This window comes from Delphinapterus leucas, chromosome 15 (assembly GCF_059928025.1).
Source record: "Delphinapterus leucas isolate spDelLeu-1000000601 "Yukka" chromosome 15, BTC_Dleu_Yukka2, whole genome shotgun sequence".
Classification (NCBI taxonomy): Eukaryota; Metazoa; Chordata; class Mammalia; order Artiodactyla; family Monodontidae; genus Delphinapterus; species Delphinapterus leucas.
This window is the reverse complement of record NC_143143.1, coordinates 25,471,499-25,486,538: the sequence shown is the minus strand read 5'-3', so window position 1 is coordinate 25,486,538 and position 15,040 is coordinate 25,471,499. Positions and strand designations below refer to the sequence as shown.

Genomic DNA, 15,040 nt, shown 5'->3' with positions numbered 1-15,040 from the left:
GCATGATGGGGGTGTCTCTCTGATAAACTGATATTTTTGAGTAGAGACCAGAAAGTAGTCAGGCAGATATCAAGAGAAGGAATATTCTGGGTAGAAGGCATAGCAAACACTCCAACATAGGAATCTGGCACTTTGGTAAGGGCTCAACAAAGCAACAAAGAGTGGGTGGTGGTATTATTATTATTATTATTACTATTATCACCACCAAGACTCTTTATCTTTCAGAATGGAATGAGAGACTCCCACTGGCCCAGCAGGTGCTGCACATACCAAGCCCAATCCTGGCATTGCTATAAATTTCCCTCAAAGCACAGCTTTTGCTGCATCCCACAAATTTTAATAAGTAGTGTTTTCATTTTCATTTGGTTCAACATTTTAAAATTTCCCTTGAGAAAATTAACAAATGACAACACACTTCTAAATAACACAATGGGTCAAAGGAATTTGTTCTTTGACCCATTGTGTTATTTAGAAGTGTGTTGTTTAACCTCCACATATTTTCAGATTTTTCAGTTATCTTTCTGTTATTTTATGTTATTTTTTTTGTGGTACGCGGGCCTCTCACTGTTGTAGCCTCTCCCATTGCAGAGCACAGGCTCCGGACGTGCAGGCTCAGCGGCCATGGCTCACGGGCCCAGCCGCTTCGTGGCATGTGGGATCCTCCCGGACTGGGGCACGAACCCATGTCCCCTGCATCGGCAGGCGGACTCTCAACCACTGCACCACCAGGGAAGCCCTCTTTCTGTTATTTCTAGTTCAATTTCACTGTGGTCTAAGAGCAGACATTGTATGATTTCTATTCTTTTCAATTTGTTAAGGTGTGTTTTAGGGTCCAGAGTGTGGTCCATCTTGGTGAATGTTCCACATGAGCTTGAGGAGAACATGTGTTCTGCTGTTGGACAACACAGACTACAGGTATAGTCAATTGTATCCAGTTGGTTGATGGTGTTGTGGGGTTCAACCCCACTGGCATTGGACCCCACCATTTCTGCTCCTTGTGCTCAACTAGGCTTCATGTAATAATGTCTTTGTTTGTCTGCCTCTCCCACAAGACTGTGGCTCCTTGAAGGAAGGACTTGCTGAGTTCATCATGAGTCCTAGGTGTGAGGTATGACCCAGGTTGAGATGCTGTTACCCCATCCCAGGGCCTTGACACCCAGGAAATGTTGGCAGAACTGAACCCCATGCCTAAAGCAAGGGCAGCCAGTCCTGTAGGCCCTAGGCCCACAGGCTGTGTGTCAAGAGTGAAATCTGCTGTGGGCACCGAGGTCCAGGAACAAAAGCAGTAAAGCCCACCACCCCTAATAGTCATTGCAGCAGCCGATATATACTAAGTCCCTGCTATGGGCCAGCAGATGCTAAGTACTTCACCTGGATTATCTATTCTCTAATTCTTAAAGGGAACCAAAGTGTGGTCCCCAAACCAGCAGCATCATCACCACCCAGGAACTTGTTAGAAATGCAAATTCTCAGGCCCCATCCCTGTGAGGAGGCCCAGCGATCATCTGAGTTTTAACAAGCCTTCCAGGAGATCCTGATCCATGGTCAAGCTTGGCCCCGCTGATCTCATTTCACCCTCACAATAATCTTAGGGGAGGTAGGGGATTATTTTTTTTTTTTCTGGCTTTAGCAATGAGGACAGGGAAGCTTAAGGAAGTCAAGTGACTTGTCCAAGATCACACAGCTGGTACATGGCAGAGAAGAGAATTCAGTTAAGCCTTTCTGACTCCAGAGGGGCCTTCTGACCCAACATGCCTTCTAGGATACTTCCTCCATCAGTGCCTGAGCCCTGACTCAGGACCTTCTCCCTGGGGTCCAGGCGTGGGGTTGAGGGCCTCAGGAATTTGTTGAATGTGTCAATCAGACATCATTAGCACCTGCCAACACTGCCCTCTCCCCCACCGCACAAAGGCCCGCCCCTCCTGGGAGCAGGTGTGGGAATCAGGGGCAGCTGGAAGGGGCTGGAGGGAGTTCAGTCCTCCTGCTTCAGCAGGCAGGGCCTTACCGTCCTTCCACAGGTCGGCCACAAACTTGTCCGAGGAGGCATTGAGGAGGGAAGTCACATTGTCATTCAGCGGGTCCATATTCTTGGTCAGCCAGGCGCTTGCATTGTAGTCCACCTGCCAAGGACCACCCCACCGGTCAGGTGCTCCTGCTTCAGTTATGGACTAAGGGCAGGGCTCCAGTCCTCCTGTTTCCCTCCCGGATCTTCCGAGGTCAGAGAGGAAACATTAGTGGTTGCCATGATGGGATCCGCAAACATCAATGAAGAGACCAATAGGTCAGAACTTTAAAGGGCTCTGTGCACAGTAGGGCATCAGCCATGGTAGCCTTTGCTAGGAAGGCTTCGTCTCTATCCTTGCCTTCTCCTAGTAAGCCTCCTCTGGCAGCCTCCCTTTTCCAGAGCCCAGCACGATGCCTGTGATTTCCAAAAGGTGTGGAGCTCTGCTGGTGGTGAATACCCTCCCCTCACACCCAAAGTTCCCCTCTCATCCAGTGAAGGCTTGACAACAATCTGGTTTTTAAATTAAATTTGGGGACCTCTTTTAAATTTTATTATTTTGACTATGAAATGGAAGGAACTGATAAAATAGCTCTGGTGGGCTCTTACAGGATGTGGGTTTTAACTGTGATGGCCCAGGCCTGAGCTAAACCGTGTGCCAATAAAACTTTATTTACAAAAATAGGCTGTGGGCTGGGTTTGGCACCTGGGCTGTAGTTCGCCAATCCCTGGTTTAGGGCATTGCTTGTCCCCAGTGAATATACTGGGGAGTCAATAAAATACTCTTAAGATTCTTCAAGTCAGGCTGAGCTATGTCTTTTCTACATTATCCAGGACCCTCAGGAGCCATAGGAGAAGGTCCCGTACATCACGAGCTATAACATGATGACAGTGATGACAGAGGCAGAGGAGGAGGAAGGAGGAAGGAGGAAGAAGAAGACAGCCATCGCAGATTTCCCTGGGTGGCACAGGCTGGCAATGGCAAACCCAAGGGCATGATAAAGGAGATTCCTGTTGGACTCAAAAGTGGGTTTATTGGGCACCCCATTCCAGTTGGCCCTTCCTGTTGGGTTTAACTTGTAGCAGGAAGGATTTAGAGTCTATACAAGAAAGAATTGCCTGGCCACCGAGGTTGGAGTGTATTAGAGAAGCTAATATAATAGCTGTATACAGTAGCCTCTCTAATATATTATATTATATATCTCATATATGTATATAACATACAACATATATATTAGCCTCTCCACTACATTATATATTCTATGTCTCTAAGATACATGTATTATATATACCTTAGCCTTTCTATTATATGTTATATCTCTATATCTTGTCCCTTACTGATGCTTAGACAAATCATGTATAAGACTTGGTTGGGATTTGATTTATACCAGATGTCTTTGGGTTCTGCCATTCGCAAGTTGCTCCTACTCTGAGCATCCCGCCTGGATCCCCTGGGACAGAGAGACCCCTGGGACATTCAGCTGGTACCTTCCCGGCATAGTGGATGATAGAGAATTCAGTTTTGTCCTTGAGTTGCTTGGGCTTCTGAAACTTGGGGTGGCTGCCCTGCTCCGAGCACAACTTCTCCACAAAGGACTTGTCTGTGGCTTTGGGGAACCAGCACTCCTCGTCCAGCAGGGCCAGCACACCTGGAGGGTTGTTCTGTGGAAGACAAGCAGGGCAGACCATAGCAAGGATGCCCAAACCTCAGGCTTGCCAGGAAGAGCCGGTCACCCAAACACACGCATAGGCTCCATTACTGTATCTACCTACATATAAAGGTGGATTTATGCCCTCGACCCCAGCTCCCCCAATCTATCCTCAAAGAATGATGTGCCCAGTGGACCAGCACTAGGGAAGGGCCAGCCCCAACAGAACATGCTTGCTGCTGCCCCCTTGTGGGCAGTACACACACAACATCACAAAGAGTTCTAGCAAAGGAATGCATTCCTTTACGTATAAATTCACCTAAGGGTTCCTTTGAGTAAAGTGCTTCTCTGTGGCTGAGACACTTTAAACTAAGGTGTCAGGAGCACCACCAGATCTGCACATGCCATTTGCTCTGCTGGAATGGCCTTCACTTTTTGGACTCAGATCAGAGAAGCCTTTCCTGACTATTCTGTCCAAAGCAGGCACTCCTAAACCACTCTCTGTGTTGGCCTTATCAGGGGTTTTAGTTGCTTCTTTTGTTTGGTTTCATTATCCGCTCTTCCAGGAGGGCAGGGACTGCATCCATCTCATTCACTGTTACATCCCCAGCCCCTAAAGAGAGGGCCCAGCCCATAGTAGGTGCTCAGTAAATGGTCATTCAATAATTATTTCTTCTGTACCTATTATGTGCATGGTTCTAGGAGTTTGGAATGGGTCAGTGAAAAAAACCAAGATCCTTGCCTTTGGGAATGAATGACTGGGAGAGATGGGAAGGGGAGGGATGGTCGTGGTGGGGAGGGGAGGAGAGGGGAGGAATAAAAAAGGAAATACCGTTGATATGAAAATGTGAGTCAAGGGACAATGTGACTTAGTTCACAAAGATTCAGTTTACAGGCTTCTGGGACTCAGTGAGGGGGGAAGCCGTGCCCCACAGAGAGTGTGCAGGGTCCGCGTGCCGGCTGCGTGCGAGTGTGAGGTGGGGCCTTACCGGCCGCTCGATGAGCTCGATGCACGGCTGCAGGTCCAGCCCGAAGTCGATGAAGTTCCATTCGATGCCCTCGCGCTGGTACTCCTCCTGCTCCAGCACGAACATCGTGTGGTTGAAGAGCTGCTGCAGCTTCTCGTTGGTGTAGTTGATGCACAGCTGCTCGAACGAGTTCACCTGAGCACATGACACCAGGGGAGGCCCCGTGAGCATCGCGGTACAAGTCAGAGGACTTGGGGCCCCGGAGAAGCTCCGTGCTGGAGAAAGCCCCATGCCGGACACACTTTCCACAAGCCTGCTGTGCCATTTCAGCACCCAGAGAGGTCTCAGGCCCCAGTGAAGGCTGCCCAGGGTTCATGAGGGCTGGCAAAAGTTACTTATTCTCATGTCACATGGTTTTAAGGACACACGTGGTTTTAAGGATGCTTATCTCCATCTGCACAATGATTTATGGATAGAATAACCGTGTAAGGTATTTCATCACCCCATTTTGCAGATGTGGAAACTGAGGCTCAGAGAGGGAGTAATTCCATAGTAGATATGTTCTGGAATATCTGTCAATCTCAACATCTTCCCTTTCACTGAGAACTTCCCTCCAACCCATGGGAGTGGGATCCAGGAGGCATGTTACATTCCATGAAGTACTGAAAGACCCGAAAAACAGTGCTTGGCTCTGAGGTGACATGTGGCCCAACTCAGGTAGGAGTCAATAAGACTCAATTCCAAGACTTTGGGTGGAACTGTTGGAAAGAATTGGAACTGGTTGGAACTGAGAGGCAGTGTGGAGCGGTGGCAGCCATCTTGCCACCATGAGGGGAGAGCCTGCTTGAGAATAGAGCCAAGGTGGAGGATGGCGGAGAGAGGGAGATGGCAGGAGTTCAGGTCCTGCCTGTTGGATCCAGCTGTACCTCTGGCCTCAGTTTCAGAAACCAATACATTCCCCATTGGATTTCTGTCTCTTACACCCTCAAGGATTTAACCTTAACTAGACAGTCTCCCACCCTATAGTAGCCACCTGCCTTTCTCCAAAATAGTGATTTCTCCAAGTGGAAGCTAATTTCCAGAGAACCGAGACCATGTCTGTCATGAGCCTGCCAAGCCGTACCTCAAAGATCTCAAATCCAGCGATGTCCAGGATCCCCAGGAATGAAGCCCCTTGCCGGTGAGTCTTGTCCAGGGCTTTGTTCACGCGGGAGAGTATCCAGCGGAAAAGGCGCTCATAAGTGGCCTTGGCCAGAGCCTCTATTGCAAAGTCTGCCTACAGGGGGGCGAGAGGACATGGTTACTCCCAATGGGCTGTGTTTTTACATGGGCCTGGCTGGTGGCCCTGGATTTTTATTTTCCCTCTACCTATAATCAGTCCTTAAAAAATAAACAAAGAAAAGGAAACTATACCATCTCTACAACCAGCAATGAGGGGCGGAGTGGTCAGACCTAGGAATGACAATGTGAATAATAATCACTTCCTGTCAGAGGGACCTGGAACAAAGTGGAGTCTGCTCCATCCCAGTGATCATTTAGAGGCGGTCAGTCCTGCCCCTAGAAAGGGTATACAGTCATTTCCAAAACATAGTTCAGACCTCGTACCTTCAATTAAGAGCTCAAGATGAGGTCAGGAGTGAGGAACTCTGCTGTTCTTATGCAGTCAGTGTTGTATCTTCAAAACCTGACATAGGACTTTGATTATTCTAGTATTGGATAGATGAGGGATACAAAGATGGATGGGTGGATGGATGGATGTGAAACCAAGTCCCCCTAAAACCGAGTTCCTCTGCCGAGTTTATGATTAATCTCTCTATCCAAAATTTTATTCCCATTCTCGTACTGTACCTGTTCCACTCAGGATTGGAGCGGGGATGGGGGCCAAAACTGAGCAGAACCCTGTGGGGCCTTGACAGGTACAAAAGCCCCTCCATGTCCCCTGTTTTTTGTTTGTAGAGAAAGGGCTCCTAAGCCTTCCCTGATTTCCAAAGAGCAGATTCAAGGAGTTACTAATTAGGGAAGTGAGGGAATGCAGAAACAAAGGAAAAGCCGTGAAGAAACAATAGTGCAGGGATAAAACAGAGTCCTAGTTCCTCCTCAAGGGATACACATAACAATCTGAATGTGATACAGTCTTTGAGTTGTTCTGCAGGAACTAAGACCCCCACCCAGGTGGAGGATGGTGACTACATACACAAGTGCATAGAACCCAGACTAGTTGGAAGCAGAAGGTCGATGATTAAGATGCCGGGAACACCACCCTGTTACCTCACCACAAACCAATCTGAAGAAAGTCACGCCCCCTGCAACCCTGGCCCCAAATGTTGCCTTTAAAAGCCCTTCCCTGGGCTTCCCTGGTGGCGCAGTGGTTGAGAGTCTGCCTGCCGATGCAGGGGACACAGGTTCGTGCCCCAGTCCGGGAAGATCCCACATGCCGCAGAGCGGCTGGGCCCGTGAGCCATGGCCGCTGAGCCTGCACGTCCGGAGCCTGTGCTCCGCAACGGGAGAGGCCACAACAGTGAGAGGCCCGTGTAGTGCAGAAGGAAAAAAAACAAAAACAATAAAAGCCCTTCCCTGGCAGCCACCAGGGAGTTCAGGTCTTTTGAGCATGAGCCACCCATTCTCCTCATTGGGCACCTGCAATAAACTCTGTACTTTCCTTCACCACAACTCAGTGTCAGCAAATTGGCTTTGCTGTGTGGCTGGTGAGTGGACCCAAGTTTGGTTAGGTAACAGATGAATGGATGGATGGACAGATGGATGGGTGGATGGATGGATGGATGGATGGATGGCTAGAGGGCTGGATGGATGGAAGATTCTGCAGGAATAAATGACAAGTGCAGGAATAAATGGCAAATGCATCATTTACCTGTTCTTTTGTCTGAGCTTTCTGTACCACATCCCGCCCGACTTTGATACGTGGGGTCAGGATGGATCTGGTGAAATCTGTCACATTAATTCCCATGAGGTGGCAAACTTTCTGAGCAGCTGGATGGAGAAAAGAAGCATATTAAGTGTATCACAAAAGTGCAGGCTTGGAAAGAAGGCACATAACATGGGATATTTGTGATCTGTGAATACATTGGTTTTTCCTTGGTGAGATGGAGCATGATAGTGAACATAGCATGAAAGAGTCCTACAAACTGCTGTCATTAGTGATCTCACCCCCAGTGTTTGGCTAAAAGAGGCAATGATGCGGCTGGGTTGGAGGTGGGCCCCAATTGGGGGCTTAGGGTCAGAACTAGGTTCAAATCCTTGCTCCTTTCCCACTTCCTAGCCATGTGATTTTGGAAAAGCTACTTAGCTTCCCAGGCTCTTGCTTACAAAAAGGATCAGCTATTTGGTACCTTGTTAGGTTATCAATGGGATTAAATGAGGTAGGTATGAACATGACATATAGTTAAATTCAATAAGCATTTGTTCCACCATTCCAAGATATATGTTGTAGCGTATGTAGTGGAAGAAATATTGGAAACAACTTAAATGTCTATTCATAAGGGAGCAAACAAATATATCACAGTATTTTTATAAGATGGAATACCAAATAGCAGTTAAAGCAATGACCTGGCTTTTTCTTTCTCTCTAGACCAGTGGTTCTCAGCTGGGAATGATTTTGCTCCCATGGGACATTGGCAATATCTGGAGACATTTTTGGTTGTCACACTAGGGGATGCTACTGTTAGGAAACCCTGATCTAGACAGTTGTGAGTGCAGAGTAAAAAAAAAAAGTTGCAGAATGATGCCTACAGAGTGACATCATTCATGTAAATTAAAAACACACTCACAAAGCAACACTGCATACTGTTCGGATACATGTGTGTGAAATTATAAACATAAAACCAGAAGGGTATGTGGTACAGTACAATTGTGGTTGCCAGGAGGTTCAGGGACTCAGTTGGGAGAATAAGAGATGTCAGTCTTCTCTATACTGTGTTTTGCTTCATTCTAAAGACAAAGATGTATTTGAAAATATTCACAAATGTCAATTCTGAATGGTGAACATGTGGGTTCTTGCTGTATTCATGTAGTTCTGCATAAAAACTTTTTCTCCAAAAAAAAAAAAAAAAAAAGTCCATTAGCTGCTTCCTTAACGTGAAGACTAGTGATACACGACAGTTTGGATGTGTGAGGTGGACGGTAAATGTGTAGTTTTAGGATTTTTTACCATCTCTTTTCAAGGGTGCTCTTTTGGTTTCTCTTTCCCTGAGGGTCTCTCCTCAGAGCGAGGATTCCTTTAACTTGCTATATCTGGGAGTGTAACACATAAGAAACAACTGGCAGTCAAACTGGGAGCTTGGAAAAGCAACCCAATATACAGCCTGAGACGGCGATGTGAGGCCACAGGTGAGCACGTTGGGAACCTATGTCATCCTTTTGCATCAGCCACCAACAAGCATGGTGGTAGCCAGGCCATCTTTTCAAAACACGAAACACTGCTTATTTGCAGGTAGGGCTGTTAAGATTTAGGAAAAATATATAGGAAGCCCAGTGAAACTTGAATTTCAGATAAACAATGAACACTTTTTAGTATAATTATGTCCCCAATATTGCCTAGAACATACTTACTATCAAAAGTGTTTATCTGAAATTCAAATTTCACTGGGCATCCTTTATTTTATCCAACAATCCCATCTGCAGGGAAACGTGAGGTCTGTCTCCCCAACAAGACCGTATATGCCATAAGAAATGGGGTGGTCCCTGTCTCATTTCCTGCTGTATCCCCATGCCCGGCATATAGCAGGTGCTCAAAAATATTTGTTTAATAAAACAAATGAGTGTGGGGTTTTTAGAAGAGGCATTCCCTAAGGATGTTGTCTGATCCAAAACTTAGTTTTTTCCCCCCACTCTCTGACTCAAGAACTTTCCACGTAGGATCTTAAGCAGTGAAAAGTTTGAAAAAAGAGAGAATTAAGTGATAATAACCTAGTCTAGTTCTTGTTAATGCTCCAGATAACCTCATCCAGAAAAATAACCAAAGACAATGTGACCTTCCCTCCCATCACCAAAGTCATCAGTTATTATGAAAAAGCAGCAAGCACCTGTGTTATCCGGCATGGACGCCTGGTCTGTGTTTCTTTCCTTCTTGAAGACAATATTCCCAAGCTGCAGGACGGATGACACCACCTTCAATATGGCTGAAGTGAAGAGAGAAGTACAGATAAGACACAAGTGCCAATCCCAAGGTTTGGAGTCTAAAGGTCATTGAGGACCCAGAGCCAGCCTACATCTTTCCCCTAAAAAGACTCAGTTCTGAGCTTTTTGGAGAAAGCCAAAGCACCCCAATTCCTGCCTAAGAGGGGAGAAAACCTGGCTGGGAGGAGCAGAATATTTTTGGATGGTTGCTAAAAACTGTGCCCTACAGTGGAATACTATGCAGCAGGGGATGGCAATCTATAGCCAGTGGACCAAATCCGGCCCAATGCCTGCCATTGTAAATAAAGTTTTAATGGAACCCAGCCACACTCATTCACTTACATATTGTCTATAGCGGTTTGCATGCTTAATGGCAGAGTTCAACCGTTTCCATGGAGATCGTATGGCCCACCAAGGCTAAAATATTTACTCTCTGGCCCTTTACAGAAAATGTTTGTCAACCCCTTCTATACAGCAAGGAGACTGAATGATTTATGACTACAAACAACAAAATTGCTGTATATCTCACAAATACTAATGCTGAACAAAGGACTCCAAATGCAAACAAGAACATACTATGTAAGTTCCATTTACAGAACGTTCAAGAATGGGCAAAACTATGCTGTTAGAAGTCAGCATGGTGGTCATCCTTGACTGGGGGAAGCTACTAGAAGGAACAAGATGGAGCTTCACGGGGTCTGGTGGTATTCATGTTCTCTTAGTTATAAAAGGTACTAGTTACACAGGTGTGTTCAGACACATGGGAAGGGATGGAAGATGGATGGTTGGAAGATGAATTGATGGATGGATGAAAGGAAGGAAAATGGATGATAGATGGATCAATGAATGAATAGATAATAGATGGATCAATCAATGGACTGATGAATATATAGATGTAAGAAGATGGATAGATGGATGGATGGATGGATAGTTGGTTGGTTGGATGGATAATAGAGGGAGGATTGATTAATGCAAATGCGTGGCTTTAGATTAACTCAGGTGCAAATCACCCAGGACTTCCAAGAAGAAATCACTGTGTTCCAAGAACAAAACCTAGAGATTCCAGCCTCCTCTGGTTCCTTAGGCCAAATGAGCGGTGACAACCTTTTACAACAGCTGTCCTCACACCTGGCCCAGCTCAGGAGGAGAAAGGCCTAGATCAGCCACCCATATGCTCCCATTCACCACTGCAAAAATCTACACCCAAAAGATGAACAGAGCTCCTGTTGATAGGGCACAGCTGAGGCAGTCTCTTTACTACCATCTATGAAAGGGGTTTAGTAAACTGTCAAGACCAATACTCACAGTTCTTAAACTGCAAGTCTAAATTAGGATTGATGGAATGCCTGCAGAGCCTGGGTAAGCAGTGAATTTCGGCACTCAACCTGGGCACTAGTGAAAATTTGTTCTGGGGATATCCTATGCATCATTATAGGCTATTTAGCCACATCCCTGGTCTCTAACCACTAGATGTCAGTAGTGCTACCCTCTCCCAAGTTGGGACAACCAAAAATGTCTCTAGACATTGCCAAGTATCCCCCCGGGGCCGAGTCACCCCTAGCTGAGAACCACTGGTCTAAATGAACAAAGCAGATTGATGGGGACTGTGGGGACTCATGGGGGCCACAACCCTGCATGAAAGGGGAGAGTTGCTACTCCAATCATGGCCGCGGGGGAGGCAAGCCCAGAGCTGCCAGGCTTCTGATTTTTCCAAAGATGATGGAAACCCAGATTTTTATGTGAAATCTACCCAGGTTTAAAATTGACAACTTTAATGGCTGTGGAGGCCAATCTCTCTTGAGGGCTCAGGCACTGCTGGTTTGCACTTTCTGGTATAGATAGCACTGTCACAGAAATAACAAAAGAACTGTCACCACTCCCAGGTCACAAGAGCTGGTGGACAGCAAAGTGCAAAGTGGAGAGGGCTGCCCAGATAGCAAGGGTGGCAAGGGCTGGCAGTCTGGGGCAGTGGTTGAAAGCATGCACTCTAGTGTTAGGAAGTCCAGCTTCACCTTGCTAAGCCTTAGTTTCCCCATCTGCAAAATGGAGAGGGTAACAGCAGTACCTGCTTCATAACGTTTATATCAGGAGAGATGCTGCAAACAGGGGCCTGGCCCAGTAGGTGCTAAATAGAAGTAGCCACCTGTAGTGAGTTGATTGGTGGCCACCCAAAGACATGACCATCCAGAACCTGTGAATGCGACCTCATTTGGAAAAAAGATCCCTGCAGATGCAATTAAATGAGATCACCTTAGATTAAACTGGTGGGCCCTAAATCCAATGACAAGTGACCTGATAACAGAGAGAACAGAAGATGCACATGGCAGAAGGAAACGTAAAGAAGGAGGCAGGTTGTAGTGATGCGTCTACAAGCCAAGGACTGCCGGCAGCCACAGAAGCCGGGAGAGGGGCCTGGGATGGATTTTCCCTCAGAGCCCCCAGAAGAAACCAACCCTGCCCACCCCTTGGTTTCAGACTTCTGGCCTCCAGAACCATGAGAGAATAAATTCCTGTTGTTTTAAACCACCAAGTTTGTGGTAATTTGTTACAGCAGCCTCAGGAAACTAATACGCCACCCTTATTACTGAGGAACAGGAAATAGGCTTTCCCAACATGTGGCAGACGTACCACATGTACACAGGGTGGATGATTATAGGTGGTATGTGAAACTTTTAAAACATTTCAATAGTTAGGCACTTATTCTAATTTATTTCAAATTGTATAACCAGGACACATACTTAGTGATTGTCCGGAACTGTTGTTTAGGACAAAGCCCAGAGTGGATGGGGCTATAGAAATCCACCCTAGGCATAAAAGTATTCAAACAATGATGATACAGATGAAACCCAGAAGCGGCATCAATTGTGAATGACTGACACCTGGAAATGGACCTAGACAGTCCCTGGGAGGATCTGAGGACAATTGTGGAGTTAGCTGCCAGGAGTTCGCATCTTGGCCATGTTAGTAGCAGCTGTGTGACTTCAAGTCAGGTATTAGCCTCTCTGGGCCCATTTCACAATCTGAAGGCCCATAAAACCACCTGCTTCATAGGGTTGTCATGAGGATTAAATGCATAGCACCTAAACCCAGGCAGTGCTCAATAAACAGTAGCTGCTATGATGTCACAATGATTATGATGGTCTTATACTGTTCCTAGCTCCCTGTGCAATCTAGGGCAAGTAATTCTCCCTTGCTGAAGTCCAGGAACCAGAGGAGACTGGTCACCTGGAACCTCGTGCAGCTCCAGGGGTCAGGCCTGACACTACCATCAGCTCCCCATTTTCCTTTGGCTTCTTTGGGGAGGGTTGGGAGTAGCCCTAGATTTATAATCAAGGTTGGTATACACACTGGCCTAAGTCTGTGTCCCATGGGTGTCAGTCATTTGTACACCCTCATCCTAATGCTTGTTCTACAGGCATACCATCTGTTCTACTGTTTACTTAACATTTTTCTTTACATTCACTTCTCTTTCCTATGATTCACTTAAGTAGAAAACTTTATCTTAAGTGAAAAATCAGCTTCCCTTGCCATAAATAGATGGCACCTATAAAAATAAATACAGGAAAGATAAACCATATTATCAAATGCTAGCAAGAGGCTAGGGGCTGCCCAAGGTGCTGGGCCTGGGGTCTACTCTCCAGGGTTAAAAGGGTGATTAGCAGGTGTCAGGGAGGGGCTGAAGACCTAGTAGGTGCCAAACTGCTCCTCTCTTTGAAAGTCATCAGAAGAACTGAAAGGGACTAGAGAAGGGACCACCATCTCATGGTGGGCTTCTGTATCACTTATCACCCAGCAAAGCGAGTCCACATTGTAGAATATTCTGGGCCCCTTTTAACCTTGGTTTCCATACCTTGGTTCTGACACAGATTTTTCTTTTTTAAGTTTAAAGGACAAAACCCACCTTCCCACAGATAAAAACAGAGCACAGTGAATCACAAAGTGGGGCTTGGGATTCCATGAGACCCGAGTGAGTCCCAGCTCCAACAGTGTGCCCTTGGGTAATTTCCTTTACTTCTCTGTACCTCAGTTTCCTCATCTGCAAATTGAGGTAATAATGGCCACCCCTTAGGGTTGTTGTGACATTACATAATGCATATAAAGCATTTAGCACATTGCTTTGTTCCCTGATGTCTTCACTTTAAATATATTAGAAGCATTTCCACGTAAGGCAATGTCTTTCTAAGACCATTTAAAAGGTCCCGTTGCTTTCTTTCATAAGGTCAACCAATAATTAAATAAGCCTTCTATCAATCAATACTTTAGTTTGTTCCAGTTTTTTAGTATTTAAATAAAACTGAACATTCTGGTACATTTTTTTAAAAAGGGGATTTAGCACCCTTAGAGGAAAACATAGGAAGAACACTCTTTGACATAAATCACAGCAAGATCTTTTTTGGTCCACCTCCTAGAGTAATGGAAATAAAAACAAAAATAAACAAATGGGACCTAATGAAACTTAAAAGCTCTTGCACAGCAAAGGAAACCATAAACAAGACAAAAAGACAACCCTCAGAATGGGAGAAAATATTTGCAAACGAATCAACGGACAAAGGATTAATCTCCAAAATATATAAACAGCTCATGCAGCTCAATATTAAAGAAACAAACAAGCCAATCCAAAAATGGGCAGAAGACCTATATAGACATTTCTCCAAAGAAGATATAAGGATTGCCAACAAACACATGAAAGGATGCTCAACATCACTAATCATTAGAGAAATGCAAATCAAAACTACAATGAGGTATCACCTCACACCAGTCAGAATGGCTGTCATCAGAAAATCTACAAACAACAAATGCTGAAGAGGGTGTGGAGAAAAGGGAACCCTCTTGCACTGTTGGTGGGAATGTAAATTGATACAGCCACTATGGGGAACAGTATGGAGGTTCCTTAAAAAACTAAAAATAGAATTATCATATGATCCAGCAATCCCACTACTGGGCATATACCCAGAGAAAACCATAATTCAAAAAGACACATGCACCCCAATGTTCATTGCAGCACTATTTACAATAGCCAGGTCATGGAAGCAACCTAAATGCCCATCAACAGACGAATGGATAAAGAAGTTGTGGTACATATATACAATGGAATATTACTCAGCCATAAAAAGGAATGAAATTGGGTCATTTGTTGAGACATGGATGGATCTAGAGGCTGTCATACAGAGTGAAGTAAGTCAGAAAGAGAAAAACAAGTATCATATATTAACGCATGTGTGTGGGACCTAGAAAAATGGTACAGATGAACCAGTTTGCAGGGCAGAAGTTGAGACACAGATGTAGAG

The 15,040-nt window shown here is 45.6% G+C and overlaps 1 protein-coding gene across 3 annotated transcripts in view; it reads right to left on the bottom strand.

Moving 5' to 3' along the window:
- MYH11 (myosin heavy chain 11) overlaps positions 1-15,040 on the bottom strand; it is a 127,970-nt gene that overhangs the window by 32,604 nt on the left and 80,326 nt on the right. For all 3 annotated transcript variants that reach the window (XM_022552363.3, XM_022552364.2, XM_022552366.2), the window contains 6 exons: positions 9,659-9,754; positions 7,489-7,607; positions 5,743-5,895; positions 4,641-4,814; positions 3,491-3,664; positions 2,006-2,120 (listed from right to left, as the gene is read on the bottom strand). In XM_022552363.3, the coding sequence (XP_022408071.2) occupies positions 2,006-2,120; positions 3,491-3,664; positions 4,641-4,814; positions 5,743-5,895; positions 7,489-7,607; positions 9,659-9,754 (831 nt within the window). The remainder of the gene's footprint in view (positions 1-2,005; positions 2,121-3,490; positions 3,665-4,640; positions 4,815-5,742; positions 5,896-7,488; positions 7,608-9,658; positions 9,755-15,040) is intronic.